The sequence below is a fragment of the Embiotoca jacksoni genome, unplaced genomic scaffold (assembly GCF_022577435.1).
Source record: "Embiotoca jacksoni isolate LCO1_2020_lvr unplaced genomic scaffold, fEmbJac1.0.p SCAF_11, whole genome shotgun sequence".
Taxonomy (NCBI): Eukaryota; Metazoa; Chordata; class Actinopteri; family Embiotocidae; genus Embiotoca; species Embiotoca jacksoni.
The window spans coordinates 18,243,047-18,266,310 of record NW_027185241.1 but is presented as its reverse complement, the minus strand read 5'-3'; the positions used below and the strand labels follow the sequence as shown (position 1 = coordinate 18,266,310).

General features: G+C 43.6%; 1 protein-coding gene across 6 annotated transcripts in view; it reads right to left on the bottom strand.

Annotated features, from left to right (window-relative positions):
- oxr1a (oxidation resistance 1a) overlaps nt 1–23,264 on the bottom strand; it is a 169,442-nt gene that overhangs the window by 38,596 nt on the left and 107,582 nt on the right. For 5 of the 6 annotated variants that reach the window (XM_069143460.1, XM_069143459.1, XM_069143462.1 and 2 more), the window contains one exon: nt 14,254–14,336. In XM_069143460.1, coding sequence (XP_068999561.1) covers nt 14,254–14,336 — 83 coding nt within the window. Of the gene's footprint in view, nt 1–14,253; nt 14,337–14,667; nt 14,687–23,264 lie in introns of those variants that run through there. The other variant, XM_069143461.1, reaches the window with a different exon arrangement.

Below are 23,264 nucleotides of genomic sequence, written 5' to 3'. Positions count from 1 at the left end.
TTGGCAACTGTAACTAAGATCAGCACATCTGCTGTTTTAGATATGTCCACATGTTGAACCGTTGCGTACGAGCCTGCAGTGAGAGGGATCGTCTGTAGTTGGTGTGTCGGTTTTGTCTTTAGTTGTTCTAAAGTTAAAGAGCAACTGGGAAAGTTCTGACCTCTAAGTGGGGAAATGCACCTGAACACCTGTCGCACTGGGAATGTTCACTTAGGAAAGTGGTTCGTTTTTAAGAGCGGAGTGTTTGTGGTTAAGGGAGGAAATGTACCATAAGCCAAAGTTAATTAGCTTGGCCTACCTGGTTGGCTAGCAGTAGCTACATCAAAACATGTCAAAATGTATTTACAAAATATTGATTTCCAGAGCTCCACTTCTTCGCCATGTTATTTTTTAATTTTTTTTTATGGATTATGATGATGCGGTTGTTTGTCACTTTTCTGTATTTTGACAGCAGAACTACAGCTCGTTTTCTGCAGACTGCCATGTTGCCTGTTGTGTGTTGCTCTCAACTCAGAAGTGAGACATTCCCAAATATTCACAGCTGCCTGTGAATTGGGAAAGTTTTCAAGACCAAAAAGCACATACACTGTTTAATACTGTATGTCCTCACTGTCAGAGTGTAGCTTAACTTCTGCTCTTTATTATTGTTCTAAAAGAAATTAATGGCAAGTTTGTAAACTTAGCAGAGAAACGGGGTTATGTTACAATTTCCTCATACTTCTAATAGGATTAAATACTTAAAACTGTTTTTTTTTTTTACATTTTGTTTGCATTAGCTTCAATCTTACTCAAATATATATTGTGTGTAACTATCAAATCCATATTTAAGATCCTATCTGAGAATTCCCGTTTTTACACATTAGAAAGTCATCCCTGTCAGGCAGCTCATGGAGACAACTTAACTAAGTAGCTCACTATGGTTGATAAAAAAAATAAAAAAAAGCCACCTGTCATTTTTAGATGGAAAATTTTGATTTTGTAAGCTCACATCAATCAGATCTTTCTCTCTTTTTTTTTTTAAACATCACGCATTGTTACGGCATCTGTTAGCATTGTAGGCTACATGTCTTTATTGCAAGAACAAAAGCTTGATAGGTTTATTAATTACAGGGTCGGGGTTTAGCAAAAGATTCTTTGTTTGGCCAACAGTTTAAATTCAAAGATATTTAGACTGCAATGAAATAAATCATAGAAAAGCATCCAAACAATCGTTTTCATTTAGTTCACAAACTTGTAGTCGATTCATTTTTTGCTGGTTGATAAATTGAAAAATTGACCATATTAAGTGCACAGATAAGGCAGAAGCAGTACTTCATGTCAGCCGCTGTTTAACATCATGCGGGCTGTTGTGCTGTTGTAGCTGCACCCTGTGCTCAGCTGCTGCACCCTGCAGTGACACAGGTGCGTTTGCTTGTCTCCACCAGTTAAAATCCACACAACAGAGATGGGCTTCACGTTTTTTTTTTGAGCTAGTTAAGCACCTAACATGCCCAGGGGGAGTTTCTACCATCCAAATAAGGATGACAAGCACGTCAGAAAGCGCCTGCGTGTACAAGAAACGAGATATAAGTGGAAAAAAAAAAGTGAGCTCAGGGGAAAGAACCCCTCAAAAAAGCAGACGCGCAGTGCTGACTCTGAACTGTGCATAATTAGGACAGGATAACAGCACTGTGTGTTTTAGTGCAGCAGTCATGGGACCGCCACCGTCATTCTCAGCATGTGTGTGCAGATTTCCACGTGTATGTGAAAACAGTCCAACGAAAACAGAGAGGAATGACAGCTTCTCCAAAACTCTTGACATGACAGATTGTTTCCAGGAGGATGTTCCCGCACAGACAGACAGTCAGACAGACAGCACAGTCACAGGCAAGTAGCTAAACACAGGAACCCAGGCAGACAAGCTGCAACATTAGTGACACACACGCTCAGGATCATGTCGGAGGAAACACATCACAATATTCAGGGGAAGAAGCAGAAAATATAGAAACTCAGAAGCCATCAGCAAGCAGCGAATGTGTTCACATCACAGACTCGGGCTCTAAAAACAACAGTTTTGTCTCCAGGTAGCACCTGAAAGTCTTTATGAACGGAACAATTTGACACGATTAGCATCTTTCACTGTACAACATGGGTGTTTCATGAGACAAATAACAAAGAACACACAATCTCCATCACATGCGGTTCAGCAGGCATCAGTGTTTAAATTCAAATACAATCTGTTGTCGATTTCCGGCGTATGAGACGGTGGTGAAACCCAACAAGAAGCAGGAACAGCAACTTGCCAAAACCCTGCAAAAAGCTCCGGGACATGCTGGCCCTGTATTGTATTTGGATCCAGCACTAATCCATTTTAAATCAACTTCCGCACAGTGATTCCCCCGTCTTCTAAAACTGAATATACCTGTCGTTTTCAATGATTAACTATAATTAGTTTTTAATATTGGTTCAAAATATAATTGGATTCAGGAAAAAAAACAATCCCATTCCCGTCCAAAAGGAGACCACATATGCAACCAGAGACTACAATACTAACAGATTGGAAAACCCTCCGAGTGTAACTGACAATACAGTCGTATGAGAAAAGCAGCTAATGATGGCAGAAATCCAGAAGAAATGGCGAGTAAGAGACTAATCATCATGAAATACAGTGACGGCAATACTGCTGGGTCACTTGTTTTGGCTTCAGAGCACAGCTCATTAGCTTTAGGAGCTGAGGTGTCTTGTGATGCTGGTCACTTACTGTTAAGAGTTGGAAAAGGAACATTTTGAAGTGCCTTTTATTATATAGAAGCAGGTTTGGTTTCAAAACTGAAAACTGTCCGCAGTGTGAGTTTTGAAAGCCAGAAATCTCAGCAGCAAACGGAGTAACAGTTGAGTAATTGTTATTGATCAACAGTAAACTGTAATTAACAGTAAACGTATTAACATTGTGATCTCGATTCATGCTTCCGTACGATCTCATTTCTAAATGCCAGCGATTCTGACGCATCTTCATTTGTCACATCAGCTGCATCAAAACAAGCATGCCTATTGTCTCCCTCAACAAATAACAAGGCAGAGTTACGCCACGTGACGCAGAGCAGCAGAAACTGGGAGGAAGGAAAATAAACCCAGGCAGAGCAAATAGGAGAGAGAGAGAAAGAAGAAGAAAATGTAGGAAAAATATTTGTTCAAAGGTTGTTTAAAAAAAAAAAAAATAAAATAAAAAATAAAAAGCCGATAGACTGAACTTGATTGTTATGTTATCAGATTCTTAAAGCTGCTCCATTTCAGCTAAAAACAGGATTGCTCCCTTTCTATTGTCCAAAGTAGATGAGCCAGCATCATGCCGAGTTCTGCCCGCCCGCTGAGAACTGCATGCATCTCAGGACTGCGCACAGCTACAGGGAAAGCTACTACTAATGATTTAGCAAAGTAGCAGATCTACTGTTTAAAAACAATGTAATCTTCTTTGTCAGGTTCATCAGTGATTATTCATTTTGCTTATAAAACCATTTGATTACCAACAAACTTGGATTTTAAGTGTTGTTTTTGAGTAATAGGAAGTGTGTGCCAAGTAATGCATTCCCTGTTATTTAAGGTTAGGTCAGTATGAAATGTGTGAAATTTACACTGTTGAGACAAAACGGCTCACAATACAAAGTATAAGAATGCAATTCTTGGCATGCAGGCAGAACTCGGCATAACGCCGGTCCTGTATCAGGCACAATGGGATATATTTGAGTTGTTTTCTGTATCAGGTAAATGAATGCACTAAACATTTACCTATACAGAGAAAAAAATAGTGAGAGACAATCGTGATTTAAATTCTAAGCAAAAGGATTGTGACTCATTTTATCCAGAATCGTGCAGCCCCACTAAATGCTAACCGAGGCCTTACTGTGGGCTACACTGGGTGTGGATGCCTGAGCCTCTGGGGAAATGAACCAATCAGAGCCGAGTTCAGTCACGCTGCTGGGACACACTCTCCCTGACTCGGCAATGTGAGCAACCCAACAATGAACAGCTCAGAGCAGGGTTGCACTGTGCAGAATGGATTGGGAGGGTAAACATCACAGGTCTCCCTGTAAGCAGAAGTACACTGCAGATGATGCAAACCTTTAGATCTCCTTCACTTTACTGATGATCGTACGAGTCAGATTAACTTCACCTTCTCACCAATATTAATGCTGTAAGTGATAACAGAAAAATGGCTCAATGTCTCACACGGGAAACCTGCTGTGTATCCAGACGTCGATTTTCAGTCTACAAGTGGAGCGACACAATAACAAGTCTGTTGGTTTGATTCAATTATCCGGCTTGAATAAATCTTAATCTTAGAATTTTCTAAAACACAAATCAAATTACAGAGCAACAATCATATTTCAAAAAGCTATTGGAGAACTTCAGATTTTTACTGCTTGTTCATCAGAACAGAGTTAATTCAATGATTTCATGAACATTCAGATTAAAATAAATGGAGGCTGCACAGCAACACAGGGCAGTAAATACAGAAACAAAGCTCATGGATAACAACATGTCTACAACTTTTAATACAAACCAAAAGATCAGTCACTCAATAGGCTCACACAGGAAAATGTATTTTCAGCTACTCTTCCCCAGTATTTAGCAAGAATGGACAGAAAAAAGTATATTCCCAATGTTGTACTTGACAATTTGTATTATATTTCATTATATTATTGGCTGTGGTTTCTAACCAGTTAACACCTTTCTTAAGGGGTTAACATAAACAACATGATTCCTTTAATTCTGTTCATATAACTACACTTCCTGCGTTTACATGTAGGCAAGTAAAGATCCGTTTTTTCCAGAGTCCAAAATATACCCCTGATGGAAACTGTGACACTGCATGGAAACATGTCAGAGTTTCTTTTTAGCACCGTCTGCAAAACACAAGTGTGGTTAGAAACAATGAAATGAAGAGGATCTGAGTAATCTGCAACCATTTTGAGAACGGAATCATCTTTTTTCTAAGCAAATACACAAAATTTGCTGTTTCTAGTGTCTCAAATGTGAGGATTTGTTGCTTGCGTTCGGTCACACATGAGAACAAACTGGGTATCTTTGGATGTTGGTCAGAAACCTCAAGACATCCTTCACCTTTGTCTGTGGAAAACTGTACAGAAATTTTCATCATTTTATGGAATTCTATAGACACAATGGTCCAACCAAAAAAAGTAATCTGCAGATTACTCAATAATGAATTTTATTTGAATTGCAGCCCTTGTCTAACTGTGACAATTTTGTGTAGTTTTCCGTTATTGGTGATTAAACATGGAGTCCAAATCCAGCAAAGCAAACTCCCCCTGAACTTCTGAGGTGATTCGGTTGATGTTGAAGTGACACAGCAACCGAGGTGTTGGGGATTCATTGACGAGCCTCGTACCGATGATCAAAAACCTGCATACTATTCCTTTAAAGAAAACAGGAACGTTAATAACCAGCCTTCTCTCCTGAATGCTGCATGTAAACATCCCACCCAAAAAGCTGTAATACTGGTTGGCATGTCAACAAGCTGCCTGATTTTTTGGGATCTTTTTTTTTTTTTTTGCCAGTCAAATCAAGTAAATGTAGAGCAACCTCAAAGGCAGCATGTTAAAACACCTCGGTGCCTTTCACCTCCGCGCAGACGAGAACCCACTGAAGTGGAACCACAAAGAAGACATCGTGGTGTGGTGACAGCTGAACCTCCTCCTCACAACATTAACAACTGCTCTCGGACACCTGATGACAGCAGTGAGGTTTTACACGATTCATTATCTCGGGCTCCGTAAAGGGAGTCCTGCTGTTCATTCAGATCACAGCAGTGCATCAGACTGATAAACATTCTGTCGCAAAGAGGACAGGAGGCGTCAAGATCCGACCCACGATGCCAAAGTCTCAGAGACATAACGACGACACCTACAAAACATGAACTTGCCGTGTATTTACAACATGGCCATAAAAAGCTGAATAATGGCTTCAGTATACCCAAGACATTGATCGTCAATCCTTCCATCCTAAAACTATTTACAACCCCGTGTTCGGTGTTTGTGTGATGTCCTTGGTTTTTGACCAGCATTTCAAGACTCATCTCTTTGTTTTCTGGGTCAAAAGAGAGTTTCTCTGTTGATGTGAGTGAGGAAGATGAAGAGTTAATAATCAGTCGGTCTCCTACAGTGTCAGAGCTTTTCATCCAGGCCACTCCAGTGCAACGCATCGATTCTCCCTAGGTGCTATTTGCTAACGTCTCATCCATGAACTATTTATTTTTAGCTTTATAGCTGCTCTGTTGCTCAGCACAGAGCCTATAGGACCTTCAGGACATTTACAGCTGATTAAAACGCTCTCTTAGAAGGTTTTCTTCTACATTCTGCAACACAAGGTCACATTATTTGTCTCGTATTCAAGACACCTCTGCTTTTTCGCTCTACAAATAGCTCAACCTAACCCATGACAGTTGCTGGCTCTCGTATCAAATAGCTGCTCTGGTAGTTCTTGTATCAGGAGCTCAGCCAATCAAAATGGGTATAAATATCCAGTGATGAATGAAGTAAACACTGGGGAAGCCAGGTGGTGGGCTGTTCTTGGCATAAAAAGCGGTGGAATAATAGTATGATTCAAGTTTGCCTTTTAAGCTTAATTAATAACTTCATCCTCGTGAGATAGAAATATTAGCAACACGGCGAGCTTCATACGTCACAGGAGCATCAGGTCAAATGTGCGTCTGCCTCCAACAAGCCTCACAGATGCAGCCATTGATCGTACTGTAAAAGGAGCTATCTCTAACTCAATTAAGGCCAGAGGACAGGGGACATGCAAATGTGACCCACTGATAAAGACCTCTTATTGACACATTGACAACAGGACGAGGGGTATGGGGGAGGGGGGAAGGGGGTAGAGAGAAAGTGAGATTAATAACAATCAGGATCATGGCCACTAATGGCAGGTGGACCCTATCTTCTTATCCTGCGGATCAATAATACACATTATTCATCTCAAACTGGGGCTGAGTAATTAAGCTTCTTCCTGTTCGGGTGACATCCCTGTTTTTGAGGAGAAGGGTAGAGGAAGGCCACGGCAGCCATCTTGAGAATGACTGACATCCAGTTAATGGTCACCTTGTCAAACAAGAAAGGATGCACAGATTCAACAAGGGCGCTCGTCCAGGACGGCTAAAGACTAATAGCTCTATTTAAGAGTCTGCTGCCATTAAGTATGGAACGTGAGAACAAATCTATAAGCGCTACTGCAAAAGGTCAACACAGGATAAGAGATGTAATCACAGAGCTTTGACTTCTGGGTTAGATTATTCAGCAGAAGTGTGTTTAATCATTCACAGGGGCAGGCTGATTCACACCTTTTATACAGGACCTGCTTTTGTGCCTTCAGATTTTGAATGAAGGATAAAAAAGGGAGTGGAAAAAATTAAATGACTGGAAAAAGAGTACGAAAAAAAACCAACCGTAATGAATCGACTTTGTTGCCATCAAACTGGAAATAAAACCTCAGTGTACAGTTTAATCACCCTTAATGCCACATCAGAGCAGCTATCGCTCCTCATTTTATAATGAAGGATGAAACCCAGCTTTAGCATGACAGTTGCCATGGTGACTTTGTCGTTACTACCCTAATGGTATGTGTATTGTGTGCAACTACACCCTTGCCGGTCATTTGCAGATCTAAATTCAGAGCCGCATTAACTGACACGGAGGAAAGTCACATCATTTCGTCCTTTTTAAGGCAACGCTGAGCAAGTTAGCTGTCTCGCTTCCCGTCTCTCCTCCTTGTGTCGGGCTCTGACCTGCTGCTTCAGGCTTTGATGGCCTTTCCACTGATTCACCAACTTAAAAGAGAAACACGTCCCAGTAAAGCAAAAAAAAAAAAAAAGCTCACAATGACAGAAATGTATTTTATTATATTATTATTTATTTATGGGGTGTATGCTCATCTAACGGGGGCATGTAAATACTGTGTAAGCTATGAGTACATTAAATCAGAATATTACTATGAAATAATTGATATTTCACACAGAAAACTCAACAAACAACTAATTTAGTTTTTGTTTGCATAAAGAAACAAGAATCGTAACAGATTATAGACTCATATAAAGGACAAATATTGGATTAATATGCACACTGGGAATGAACTGTGCCACTGACATATATCTTAGTGAAGACAAGAGTTCACCTGTGTCTGGAAAACCAATTTTCTTCACAAGTTCACCTAAAATTTAGGGGCAAACATAAAGTTCAGTTCGGTATGTGCCTCGGTTTTGGAGTCGTAGTTTGGTATGTTTTCAGTACAGCAGATAAAACAAAAGACATTTATAAATAAGAACACATTTTTATCATTTAGTTTTAAAACAATGAAAACATTCAGAAGTGTCCAATTGGCCATGATTCTTAAAATAACAATTAAGGCACTCAATAAGAAGAGACTGACCAGTTTATACTCAAAATCGAAATACACTCAATCAAATCAAATCAAACAAGTGCAACATCGTCCTTATTAACTTAAAATGACCTTTTACCACAGCCAGCAGTGTAAATTCAGCTTTAAAACGGCCTTTCTCTTGTTTAGTCAACACTGACCACTAACCCTTACATCTGTGGAACAAAGCGAGCCGGAGCTCGGTGCTTCGTTCTGTGTGAGCTGAGCTCCACATAGTGGCCCCTTAAATGGATATGTGAAGTGAATTAATACGTCTTTCAGATTTAATCAAATTCACACAGAGTCTGCCAAGTCTCCGCAGCTAACGCTGCTACATGTAGCGTGCTGTGGCTGACAGACAACAAGTGGTGCACGGGCCAAAACGTTCTGGTGGGAACTTGTGATCGAGAACTTTTGTTCTGACACAAAAGACTTCCGACAGTAAATGTTTGGATCACAGGCTGCACCGAACCGAAGAAGTCTCAAACCTGAATGTGGGAGACCAAACCGTCACATATCGTTTCACCCGTACTAAAATGATTCTTCACATTTCAAATCGTTACATTCAAAAGTGGCTTTATATTTAGAAATAACTACCGGTACGTAATGTTACATCTAACACTGAAAGTTACATCTGACAGCAAAGCTGGAGATATAATTTAAAGTGACCAGCTGACAGCTCTCAGTCCTTTAGCTGGTCGGCTAACGGCAGCTGATGCGATAGTGTCATTGAACGACAGGAGCAGCTGCTGCTCGGCTCTGAACGGCCAAACGTTACGATTAAAGGGATTCAAATCGTAATGTCATGTGCTTAAAGTATAACTGAATAGACTATTGTTAAACACCCGTTTAACATCAGCTGTTGGTCAGTACTCAAACAAAGCATCTGCAGGTAGCTAACGCAACACTCGTACACCTTGTCCAGACGTTCCATTTTTTGGTTTTAAAAAGGTCTTCGCGATGACACACTCTGGCACCAGGTCGTATCTCCCTGGCTTTCCATTTCAGCTAAATTTAGGCAAAAATCACAGGCTGGAACGTGTAGGTGGAACATGTGTAATAAAACAACACTTTGACTAATAGGTAAGAGAGTGAGCTGCTGACATCTGGGGATTGTACTGTATTAGTCTCCTCTTTCACCGATCCATCGGTCTCCTTCTCCACATGAATTCTCCACTATCCCGTCCTCCGTCACTTCTACCGTCATTATCCACACACCCCTCCAGTCCCATCATTTCTCCATCATCTACTGACTTGTTCTGCTGCTCTCAGACAGGAGCTCAAACAGTGGGATCCCCTCTCCTCCCCAGCGCTGGATAATGCAATCAGAGTGACTGATTGTCAGGAGGGTGCAGAGTTAAGACTGCCACTGACGTGTGCATGTGTTTGTCTATGTCTTTGTGTGTGCATGCGCACACACCTGGTGCATGGTGTATGACTCATCTAATGCCCACAGAGCTTCCTCTCAGCCCGGCAGAGAGAACTTGCAGACTGGTGATGCAGAGTGACCACAGCTGCACCATTACCATCGTTTACCTTCCTCACATCTGGTCAAATCATGGCACATCTGCTTCAGACTTCAAGTCACATAAGTACAGAGTTGCATCTGCAAAGTATGTAAGATATACCGTTGGTACAAAAGCTCATGTTCTTTAATTTCAAACAAAAATGGACTAAAACTGTCAAACACAAAAAAGCTTGCATTGAATTCATGCTCAGATTTGTAGGCTTGTTTACTTATTCTTCGATCCGTTATAGAAGTATTTAAGCGACACTTTTGTTATTTATAAATAACAAATTCCTGTGGAAATTCCTGTGTGTTTGCTTGTTTTTAAGCAACATTTAACATTTTCTTTGCTGAATTAAAAACATTCCCAAAGCTATTAATCATAACCAAGAGACGGGTCAACATGACGGATCACCAATTCATCCGGAGCGGAGCATGAACGTGGAGAATAAATTTCATTACTGTTCGTCCAATATTCTTTGAGACATTTCATGCAAAAGCCACATTCATTGTATTCAGTGGTTTTGAAGAAACATCTTGGGATCACCAAAGTTATTAGGATCGATCTTCTCGGCACCATGACTGTCCAAATGTACCAACTCATCCAGTAGATGTTTACGTATAAATGACAACTTTCATTTGGTCAAAAAGGACTAATGAAAGTTTATTCTCCGGGCTTAATACATGTCTGTAAATCATTTTCACTGTAATCAAATCAGTCTGGATCAAAGTGATGGAGCGACAGACTGATTGGTCAACTGACTGACCTTGCCATACCAAAGGCCATGCTGCTAACATGGCTAAAAATTGAATTTAATACACACCACTTATTTCCTTCCACATAACTGAGTCATATGATCCCTGTTTTTCTACAACCAACTAGAGCACATACACTGTATAATTCCATCTGACTGCTCGTGTTGTTGGCCTGTATGACTGTATCATGAACACTGACAACTTCCTTTTTTTCTTCCCAGGCCTACAAATCTGGTACCCAGACAGCCCTTCCCCTCCGAACGGCTCTCTAGTGTCACTATACAAAATGTAATGAGAGCTCTGCCGTGCCAGTTCTGCTGAGAGCCCTGTAATAGACTGAAAGAGAGAGTGGGTACGGATGTTCAGGCCAAAAACCTGACGTAACATGACTCAGCATCAAAGAATAATTCCAGTTGATTACGATGTAAACTTTGTAGTTTTGGTTATGATAACACTGAACTCACCAAGCAGCTGAAGACACTCAAAAGAAGTCTAAGGGGGAGACGAAATACAATCAAAGTGTATTTCTATTCAAATAAAGGCATATTTGTTCTTATTAGAAGCAGTACAGAGACGAATCTGGGATGTTTCAGCTTCATGGATAGTATCTAATAAATCTAGGCCACTAGGACACCCCGATTAGACAAGCTTTCAACAAACTCCTCAGGTTGGCCAAATATATTTGGAAGAGAGTACAGTTAACAGAAAAAAGTTACATTTATTGTAAATATCATAGTTGGGTATAGCCCCAGTTCGTGACTCTTAAGTATTACCTTACATTCATAAGCATCCAGTTTTCACAAATACTAGACAACCTGTAAAAAAGCCAGAAAGATACATACCCTGGTCCTGCAGGTATTTCCAGATTCCTCAAAGACTGTTAACCATCTGGATGTAAAACAACCTGATCTGGTGCATGTCCACTTCTCAGGCAGTAAAACTTTCTATAACTTCACACTATTATATTATATCACTATTATCCCTTCATTCATTCTTTCTTTAAACGAAAGCCTAAAATATTCACGCGTACTATTGATTTGACTAAATATAAAGTAATAGAGGAGCTGTGTGCACCGTGTCTCTGTGAAGTGAAGGATCGTTACCAACATTTCACCTCAAAGTTATCGGCCTAAACTTGCTTACAACACTCTGACAACACTCCACTTCCTGTCCCACCTCACTTCTTTTTACCAATGCCTCAAGATCAATTGCTGCAATAACCGATAGATATGAGGGCCAGAGCAACAAGAGTAAAACGCCGCGTCATGTGATGAACGGGAACCTCTTACTGGTCGGGACACCCAGTGGGTCTGTGAACCCAACTGGAGCATCTGTGTCCACGGTGCGATAAAACCGGCGTGTCTGGAGGTAAATACGTGCGGCCTGCACGTTCTCGGCTCTTCATTTTGTTTGACTTTGAGTGACCGTCCGCACAAGCCGTCTGTGGGAAGACTGCCCCCCTGTCCCCTCTCTCGGTCTGCGTCTTTCTGTCTCCTCATCTATCTCTGTTGTTCCCGGAGACTTCGAACACTTTTTTAATTGGATGCAGGTCAGCCAATAGCTGGACTCGGCTGAATGGACCGGTGTTATCAGTGTCTAGGCAGATTGGTTGCAGCTGCACAGGTCAACATGAGAAAATTAAGAAATATTTTAAAAAAAAAGAAAAAGGGAAGGGGCGGGGTGGGCAGTGTGTGTGTGTGTGTGTGTGTGTGTGTGTGTGTGTGTGTGTGTGTGTGCGTGCGTGCGTGCGTGCGTGCGTGTGTGGAGAGGGGTGGGGGGGCATAAGCGGAAACCCTCCTTTTTCCTGTGGGTGCCGGGCAATAGATTATGAACTTATCTGCTCTCAAGTGAAATAAGGAAACATTGCCGGCTGTCCTCGCTGAGTGGGAGATGAGTTTAAGATAAAGCCGCTTCTCAATCACACGGTCATGTGTCTCTCACGGTGCCGGGGAGGCTCGGTTATACCGCTTTAAACACTGTCGGCGGCCCAGAGCCTGCTACGTGCCGCTGCAGCATGTCAAGCTACAGGACACAATCATTGGCAGAGCTCCATCCATCCATCACACGATCAGCAATCTAGCGGGAGGGGGTGGGGCGGGGGTGGGTGGGGGGGCGACTGAGAGAGAGAGTGATGTCTGACAAGACCAGGATTGGTATGCTGACTGACTGAGATATGGATCTTCTCTTTCCCCCAAACTAAACACTAAATTTCCCCACATTTGTCTTTACCTCCAGGGTTTCTGTCCATCTCGTTGGCTTTCTGTGGCCCTGTTGCTCATATCAGGGCCGTGACACGGTGCTTTGGCTCTGACAAATATCCTGTTGTAACGGTTTAGGCTGTTCAAGCCCCGGCAAGGTAAACAAGGGCCTTGTCAATCAGAAGGTCTCGGATGACTGACAGGTGTGTCAGGCAGTAGAGGTAGAGGTGGTGTCGCTGGGGTGTTAGAGAGCCAATCAAACCTGCAGTAGCTCCTGGAGCAAGGAGCAACGTCCAGAGAGACCCGACGGCAGAGAGATTGCCACAATTAACGGGAACAAAAAGAGACGGGTTTGGGAATAGGGATAGAAATGATGATGGTAAGAGACCACAAACCCTCCTCCCCCCTCCCCTCGCTCCCTTTCCTTTTTCCCGGCTCCCTTCATCTCCTCAGCAGGCAGGCGGACGGCCAGAGCTGAGCCACGGCAATCCCACTCCTCACTGTTGCCACGGAGAGAAAGGCGAGGAAAAGCAGTCTGACTGCAGCTGGATTTGAGGGTCATTTGAAGAACACAACGAGGCAAAGCACAGAGAGCTCCATTTTCAGTTCATGCCAGGGAACCAGAGTCCTCTCTCTCCGTCTCTCCCCCTCTCTCTCTCTCTCTCTATTGCCTCCCCTCTCCTCTCCCTCCCCTCCCCTCCCCATCTCCTACACAACAGCTAAATCAATAGAAATGACAACGCAGTTGGAAGGTCATTCGCGAGCACACTGAGCTCTGTGGTGGAATGCTCGCCGATTCCCGGCACAGAGAACGAGTGGAAAAACAAATAAACCATCCTGCCAGCGCTGCTGCCTGTCCGTCCTGCTGTGGTCCAGCTGGAGGAGCGAACACAGCGGCTGCAATTCTCTCGTTCCTTTACATCAACATGCAAAATGGAGCTGAGCGTTGTGCTGCCGCGGAGTCTTTAACAGAGGATTCACTGTTTCCTAAGATTTCTATCAGTCGCTCTGCATGCCTTTTTTACACACGCACACACACACACACACACACACACACACACACACACACACACACACACACACACACGCTGCCCTCTTTATGTAAACAGTTGGAGAATGAGGTACACGTGTTAAGACGGGCAAAATCCCCAAAATGCTTCTCCCCTTCACTAATGAGCTACCGAGCATGGTCAGACACGGTGCCTTCACAACAAAAACACAGCCGCTACAGCCTGAATATTGCGGGAGCTACTCAGAGGTAGAGAGAGCACCAGCAACAGACACACAGAGAAGCAGCAGCAGAGGAGAGGAGCGGAAAAGCGTCAAAAACACATGAAGACGTTAACACAGAGGGAGCAGAGTTGCTTGCGCGTTACTCACAGAATATTCGGTGGTCCCTTTGGGTCTCTGGAACGACATGCGCCTCCCATCCTTCTTTTCTGGAGTCTTCTTCTGGCCGGTATCTGAAAGCAAACGAGGCAAGGTGCGCATTACATTCATGTTCCTCTCTCCCCAGCTTGTCACAAGCTGCCGTTTCCCAGCCCCGTGGGTAGACAGCTCATTCGTCAACAGTGAGTGAGCCAGCCAGCCAACGATGTGAGCAGTGAGTGCAGGACCACTTTCTCTCTCTCTCTCTCGTCCCCGCTCTGCTTTTACCCTCCTGCTCTCGCTCTCTCTCTCTCTCTCTCGATCACACTATCCTCCCCTCGATCTTCCCCTCGCTCTTCCCCTCGCTCCCTCTCTGCCGTCTCCTCCCGACACACAGCGCTACGGCGGCCGCTGAAAACGCTTCACCTTGCCTTCGTCCCTCTGTCGCCTCTCACGGCAGACAGAGACCAGGCTGACCTCCATCGGGGCATCGGCGCCGTGTTCGCGAGCCCGAGAGGAGGAGAAGGAGATGGATTCAGATGGGAAGCGGCGCGTGCTGAAGCTGGAGACGGAGAACAAGGAAAGTGGGGGCTGAACCGGGGGGTGGGGGGTGGGGGGTGGTGGTGGTGGTGTGTGTGTGTGTGTGGGGGGGGGGGGGGTCGGGGGGTTGGAAGGAGGAGAAGGGAGGGTTCAGTGCTACGTGTTGGTTGGGTAATGGAGGGATGTTGCATGGAATAATGACAGCTGAAGAAGAGGTTGGCTGGAGGTGTAGTTTGTGAGCATTTTCAAAATTACGACAACCGCTTCTCTCGGAAGGACTCGGCGGGGTTGGAGTGTGGTGAGGTGAAGGAAGGGGTGTGAGGCAGAGGTGAAGATGAAGGTTTAGACAGAGAACAAGAGGAAGACAACGGTGGCAGCTGGGAGTTTAGTCGGACAATAATATAATTATGAAACAGGAAAGTTTGGTTGGTTTGGGGGTTCAGAAGATGAAGAGATAAAGGAGGCTTAATGGTGACAGAGGAAGATGGAAGAAGGCACATGGAGAAGATGGGGGGGGGCTGGGAGAAGGAATGGAGATCAAGGCAAGAGGGTGGATGGAATAGACAGAAGCAAGAGATCGGATGGGGGATGAAAGAAACTGGAAAGGAGACTCTTGGGAGAGGAGACGTTGGCATGAAAAGAGACGACTGGACGAGGTCACTGCGGGTTTGGGTGAAGGTTTGATGTTGGACATGTGCTGACCCAGTGCCCTCAGTCACCTCTCCTCAATGTCTTTCCTATGTGGTTGCTGCACATGACTAATGAGTCCCTTAATCCGTGTGTTTCCTATCAGGCATCTCAGACAGCTCAAAACATGAGTCATAGACCAGTGTTGCTATTTGTGGGGCTCGAGTGCCCGGCAGCGAGTTGGGGGGGAGGGGGGGGTGGAGGGGGGAGTCGGAGCGGCTTCAGGTGTAAATATCAGTCTGGTAAAGATACTGTGGGTCACGTTTAATGAATGTTCACTAAAGTCCCGCTGAGACCGGAACATCACGTATGCTGGTCAGGGACTTTAATGCCGTCCAGAACACGTACAGTATGTGGGTCATTTTTTTTATCCCCACCTCAGTAATGTTTACAACTGCTACCACTGTACCTGCTGCTTTATAGCAAAGACAACAGTCCCCAAATTTGAAAGTAGACCCCTGATTTTTTCACAACCTGCTTCGTTCTACGTTTTACGTCTGAAAATAGACGAGGTGATGATAAAATACTGACACCGACATGAACCGACATCAGAGGTTTTTTGGGGGGACATGCTGAAACAAGTCGGATCCACAGCAGCTTCATATCACAACCGACAGAACTCAAAGGAGCTGCGGCAACGTTTTGGTGCCTGATACCAGAGGACACCTTTACAGGTCTTACAAGCCTCAGCAGGTCACAGCTGTTCGGGCTGTTTTGGTGTTAGGCAGCAGTGGTCTTAATAATATTTGTATTCAGGAACCAATATGATGACAGAAAATAATGAAACCATCGGGACATAAAGACCCGCTACAGAATCATCAAATGGGCTGTGTTAAGCTACAGGTATATACACTTCTTCTGTGCCCTGTTTTCAGCCTTTATTTGTTTACATTTTGAAAATGTGCCAAATGAGCTATTAGCACTTCCTGTTTGTATAATATACACACTGATGTACAGACACTCGACTATTCGAGGGTTTTGAAGCATATAAACCAAATCCTTTTGGAATTAAGACCTGTGACTTTATATTTGCTCTTCACATAATCGTTACACTTTGACTCCAGTTGCTTGTTCATGGACAGAGCATCGTGCTGCTGTTTGGATTGGGACTACTTAGCATTGGGTCTGACTCTCTAGTGCTCATGTCCATACCAGATCAGGTCCCTCTTTGTCTGAGAAATAATTCATACAAATTGGGTTCAAGTAGGTTTTCGACTGATCCATTTTGGAATTGGGTCCAACGATTTGGACTCGAGGAGTTTAACCAGAGAATGACTTTCTCTCCTCAAAGTCATTTTATGGTTTTAAAGGCCTGAAATCAAGAGAATAGTATTAAATTAAGTCTCAAGTAAAAAGTGTAAATCTGTGTTGAAGAATTGAAGGATTTGCTTCTTTTTTTCCCCCTTTCTACTCCCAGTGATCATTGTGTGACACCTTCGAATGACCTTGTCAGGTGTACAACGCCTGAGTTGGGAGAGCCACTCTGTTGGAGTATAAATGTATCTCTTCGCTCAGACTTTAATATATATTATGAATACAATATCGCTGGACATCTCCACTATAACTGCACTTCATTCAATATAAAATCCCCTCTCTCAGAAATGCTCAAACGTTTGATTTCGACCGACTCAGCCCGGCCAGACTGCTATAAGCTGTAGCGCCATGAAAATTTTGGATAAGGAGTTGTGTTGATCAAAAACACACTGGCTGCACAAACTGTGGGCGTGTGCCAAATTAATTATTCAGTATCCAAATGAAAACCTTGGAAGGATGATTGCTTTCGGTGGGGAAATTCAAACCGGAGCTGTCGATTGTGCATGATTGGGTTTGTGTTGCTATTTAAAGGTGACGCGTCATGACTGTAATTTCATGCTTTGCTGTTATGAAATATAATCCAATGTGTCTCTGTTTAATTGCAGGTAATGCCAATGCGGCAGGTTGCACGGAGCCAGACTCGGCTAGCAGACAGCAGAGGTGTTGGTCCGCTTTGTTTGCTGCAGAATTGCAAAGGCAATAAAGATTTTTGCTTTTGTTGTTGCGTGACATGTGCACACGCGACTGTAAACACTAAACCGGTGCAAGTTGACAAGATCACACTTTAATGCCTCCGCCTTCCAGATATTATGGGATAAAAGGAGTATAGGAGAAAGATAAGAAGAGAAAGAAACAGAAAGAGAATAGCAGATATGCATTTGCAGCTGCAAGGGTGTTAGCACATGGTGAGCCGGAGATTGGTCTAAAATTAAACCTGGTCCTGGATGGTGGCACAAGAAATGGGCATTTTATTCACACTCCAGACACGCAGCGGAGCACAGCACCGGGGCAGCTTCAAAAACAAAAGCTCTGGTTTCATCCTACTCCACAGGAAACCAGCAGCGTCTGTTGTCTCCGTATAAGCCCTGCTTCTATAGAAGGAATCTACTTCCTAAGTCCACAAATAACCGCCTGTTTGTTTCATGTGATCCGTCCACATCCAGTGATGTAGCACAATTTGGATTTGAAGGAAAGCATGTTTTTTTTTTGCATTTAATACACACATTTTTCCTGCTGGCTCTTTACTCTCTTGAGCGGGCCAACATGTGAGGGCCCCCAAAAAGCCTGGAAATAAGACACCACATTGATCTATAATCATTAGTATAAATAATGCTCTCTTTGTGTGGGGGCCAGAGAAAGATTGACTTACACTTTGATTTACTTATTTGTTTAGGAGTGATGCATTAAAAGGGGGCGGGGCCTGCTGAAGCTGCATATGTACAGAGCTCACATTTCTGTGCACAGCATGGCAGGAAGACACTGCAACACATGCATTGAGCCAGCATGATGAAATACACTCAGGAGCACTGGGGAGGTGCAGAGGTCGGGAAGAAACGGGCCTGTGGTCGACGCCAATCTCCCCAAATAAAGAAGAAAATCTTTGCTGACGACAGAGGTGAGGCGAGGATGTTGGTTATCTAATTTGTTGTTCAACCAAGTAAAACAACAGTTACCACAGCGTAGGCTCTTTTACTGTTGTCGTTTCCTATAAAGAAGATTTTATTTGGCTCATTAATGGGCTGAATTACAATAAGACCGGGTCAGCTGTGAAACTGGCTCAGACTCTGAAAGGAGCTGCTGTGTGTCAGGAAAAACAAAGGCTGCCTCTCATCAGTCCGAGATGTAAACGGTCACGAGACGTCACGCCTTTCTGAGCAACTTTACGAAAAAAGAAACATGCGGCTGGATCCGCGACACGTAAACTCGTGGCTACGAAGCAGCGCAGACAGCAGGTCATCAGTGGGAGGATGTCCATCCATGTCAAGACGTCCACGGTGGATTCATTACAAACCACTACAAATGAGAACACGTTTCCAGTCCCGTCAGGTTTAACGCTCACCTCTCTGCAGCTCCATGGTCTAATGTGTCTGTGTGGGGTTCTGTGACATGAAAACTGTGAGGAGCCCCTGCTGAGTGACATATTTCTGAAGTGAGACTTCTTGAGGACAAAAGAAAATATTAAAATAGGTTATCAGCCAACTTTGTTTTCTTTTTTATAAAGTGAAAAAAAGAATTGGATTCAAAGCTCTCCTCAGTCAGCCCTCTTCACGAGGTTTCTCTTTACGTCCTTTTTCACGTTCAATAAAAACACAAATGAAAGACTCGTCAACAGAACGACATCATCGCCCAGTAGTATGCAGCCGTACACTCGACACCGCTGCAAAGACAGCACTGTGAACAGGTTGTGAACTTTCAGATCCCTTTCAAAGCTGGCATTAACGTGTATAAAGGGTGATTATGTGACAACTAAAGAGAAAAATGACGCAAAGAAGGACCTCTATCAGAGTTCAGCTGTGAGGTGTAACTGCTGTTAAGGAATGTAAGGAGGCTGCATGATTCAGGGCAAGCGCTAAATGCAAATGCTACTGTAGTGGAGTCTAAAAACACGCTGTGTTCTGTACCCGCGCAATCTGCCGAGTATGAATCACTGCTGCTAAATATATAGTTGCCCTCACTTTGTACACAGCCATGACAAACTAAAGCAGGCGGGGGAATAGGAGAGTCAACAACTCTCTGACTAACATTCCCACATGGTCTGATAGAATACACAAGCAGCCAATTCCCTGCTCCCTTGTTTCCCCTGCCTGCTGGCGATATACAGCCCTCCCCAGATGTTATTTTTAGAAGCCGCCCCCCTCATAAACAGTAGGGGAGTCAGGAGCTCTGCACCACAGCCGTACTGAACAGGTGCAGCGCAGGACCATTAACAGAGCTGGAGACTTCCCTCAAAAGTTTGTGAGAGACGGCAGTTTGTGGTGAACAGGATGGCCACAGTGGAAGATGTAATGCAATCGGCTTGCAACACGTCTCTCTCCCTGTTACAAGTTCAGAACAGCTACTGTTCGTGAGAACGCTGTCAGAGAGCGGTGGATTCAACTCATCACGTTACGTTTAATTCTAAATAGAGGCCTGACTGTTGATTAGATGATAGACAGGAAATTACCATTGATGACTGTCAACACTGTTGTATTGGACCATTATAAGTAAATGCTTAAAATCAATAAACACTACTGCATTATGGCAGCTTTGAATTTGGTTATTTTGCTTAAATGTGATAAAAATATGTTTTTTTTTTGGTCTCATAATTTGCTGTTTTTGCAGAAAATTTATTTTGGTCATTTCATCCATAAAGCCTTTCTCAGTGAATATTCCACAATATTTACTTCATCAAGAAACACAGAAATATTAGGATATGAATATTGGGACAGAGGTCCAGGACACACCGCTCACCTGCACGAGACAATCACTGAACCTCTTACTTTTCATCTCAGCGCCCATGTTAACAGATTAGAGCAGCTACACAGCTTGTGGAAGACGAGCGTCTGCGCAACGCATCATCTAAAGTTTTGGTGAGGAGCAAGCGGCAACCAGCAGTGATGTCACTAACTGGTTTATGAGGCCTTGAGTCTGGAATTGGGACGGTGCCATCTTGCTAGTCTCGAGCGGATTGGAGCAGAACGTGACCATATTTGGGCAAGAGAGCAGTGGATCTGACTGATCTGATTGGAAAACCGGCGATACCACATCCCGCCCACCGATAGCTGTAACCCGACTGCACCACAGGCCTGTCAATCAAACAGACACGCCCCCCAAAACACATCTTTTTGAAGCTTATTTTATAATTAATGACGGGATTATTTTCAGATGGACCTCCAGAATACTTATCTGGAAGAGTGAATTTAGCGAATGTGAAATAATGTATTGGCTAAGAATTTCATGAGAGAAGTTGAACGGGAGTTTATGAAGCTTCAGGCTTTTTGGAGTCGACCTCTAGCGGCACTCGGTGGTATTGAAGTTTAAGGCACTTCCGCACTGGGCTCATTTTTGGGAGCCAGAAACTACGTCCACTTTAATATACAGTCTATAGTGTGTATTAGCAGCTTTTCTCGATCTCATGAGTTTTTAATGTTTGGAAAGAAGATACCCTGACGAACCAATTAATAAAAACATTTATGAAGTGACAAATTCATTCATTAGTTTCAACCCTCTTCGTTCTATCCACTTCCTCTCAGCCACCATCAAGTACTTCAGCTGTAACATTGGCTCTAACAGAGAAAGGCAGCACAGTTGTGAAGATTCTAGAAATCAATAAGCATTAAATAAGCTTCAACGTGTATCAAAGGAAGTGAACACCATCAGCAGCCCTTCGGCACAGTTTATGACAACTTGTTAAGGAAAGAAGTCACAATTTCAAAACAGAATTAGCTTGCGAGCTTGTTAAATCAGAAATCCAATATGAAGGTCAGCTAAAGAGATAACAGGCTTGTTTTACAACGCAAAACATTATTGCTTTGCCATTTGCTTTTCTGGCACGAGAGCAAAACGTGTTATGACACACATGGCTCAAACAGAGCAGGATCCTCCAGTGCTGAGCGGATTCAAACTGAGGATGAGAAGGTGGAGAGGAGCACAGAGAGGAGTCGGGAGGTGGGTTTCAAAGGTTTTGCAGTCAGTGCACCTGATAGCTGGTTCTGATCCAGTGACCCATCAAAACCATGCAGCTTATGTCAGGATGGTGTAATGATAATACTGTTATTCTGAAATGTGGGACACAGCGTTGGGCTGAGAGGGTTAGATGGAGACGTGAGACCGGGGTCATTCAGTGGTCATGCAGTGAACCTTTGAGTCCACATAGGTCTTAAAGCGAAGCCAGAGGTGCTGTTATCGTAACACTAAGCCGTTAAGTGCACATGCCATTGTTATTGTAGCGAAGTGCACCTGCAGGTTTCGCGGGCCTCTTTCTGCTTTGCAACAGGGAGTCCATAGATTATGTATCACAGGCTCCCATACAATACAGTGTGTTTTCACATACTATAAGCAAAGTAGTAATGTAGCTTGACTACATTAGAGAGAAGAGTGTGTGGAGAGAGTCCGGCTGGTGCCAGAGCCTGAGGATGCTGTTTGAGACAGAATAATGTCTCACTTCATGTTTTCCTCCAACCAAAACATCCAGACACATGCAATCCCCACTGAACCTTAAAGACAGCAACATGCAGATAGATTTACTTATTGAAGGTCCCATGTTCTACACTTTTCTGGTTATATTTACAGTTTGATGTCCTTTGGGAGATCATTTTATGGTTTTAAGGACTAAAAATAATCTCAAGATAGTTTTAAATCTTCGTTATTAAACTTCTCTCTTGAGCTCTAACAAGAACAGGCTGACATGTGTCTGAGTTTAAGGTGCACCGGTATCATTGACCCTCTCTTCTGATTGGCTGGCTCTTTTTTGAGTGAGACACACCCACGTCAACCACAGGTTTTCTTCAGCCTTGTAGCATACTAGCTCTGCGACGGTGTTTTGCTCCACATAAAAGGTGGACAGTAAGCCATGCTAAAGGTGGACATGCGTGTGAGTTTGTGACTTCACAGAATTACTTAAAGAAACTTAAATCCAAAGAACACCATTGCTGAATACAGGGTGAGTGCATTTCTCCATGCACTGTGTTTTGACACTATTTTAGTATTAATACAGCAGCAAGGCCTGACTAGTCGTCCAAAAAGAAACGTAAATCTGATTTTATGTGAGTCTTTAAGGCTGTCTGCTACAAGAGTGGTTCTGGTCTTATTGACCATCATATTCCATAAAGCCAAGCTGTTTGTTAATACGTGTTTTAATACTTTAAATGCCTCCAACCTGCTGTAAAGTAATTACACTCGTGGATCCTCTAATTACTTCTCATATTACGAGTTGCAGGGAGATAAAAGCAATGCATCATAGCAACAACAGCAAATGTCAACTTTCTTAATCAACAGTCCCGTAGTCTCAGAGGACTTGTGAATACCAGCGCGCACAGGGAAAGTGACAACAGTGCTGCATGAAGAAAGAGCCCATTACTGCTGTGAAACTCTGCTAGCTGCTATAAGCTGCACGCTTTCCATTGTAATGAATATACAATGCATGAGTAGAGTGGAGCTGTCAACCTAAACACAGAGAATGCAGTGTGACAGGAAACATCCGTTTGCCAACAGTCTTCAGTACCACTCAGCTCTATATTACAGTGGCAGCCTCCGTGGACCAGCCTATACACCACTCAGCTGTTATGGGAAACTTTGCTGAACTGCAGTATTGCGCCTCCGCGCGCGCGCGCGCGCGTGTGTGTTTGTGTGTGTGTGTGTGTGTGTGTGTGTGTGTGTGTGTGTGTGTGTGTGTGTGTGTGTGTGTGTGTGCCCATGTTGGAGCAGGAGGCCCTGGACCTGCCCTGTCCTCTCATTAACACTCTCCCCATGTGGACTCATCATCATTATTAACCCCCCCCGCC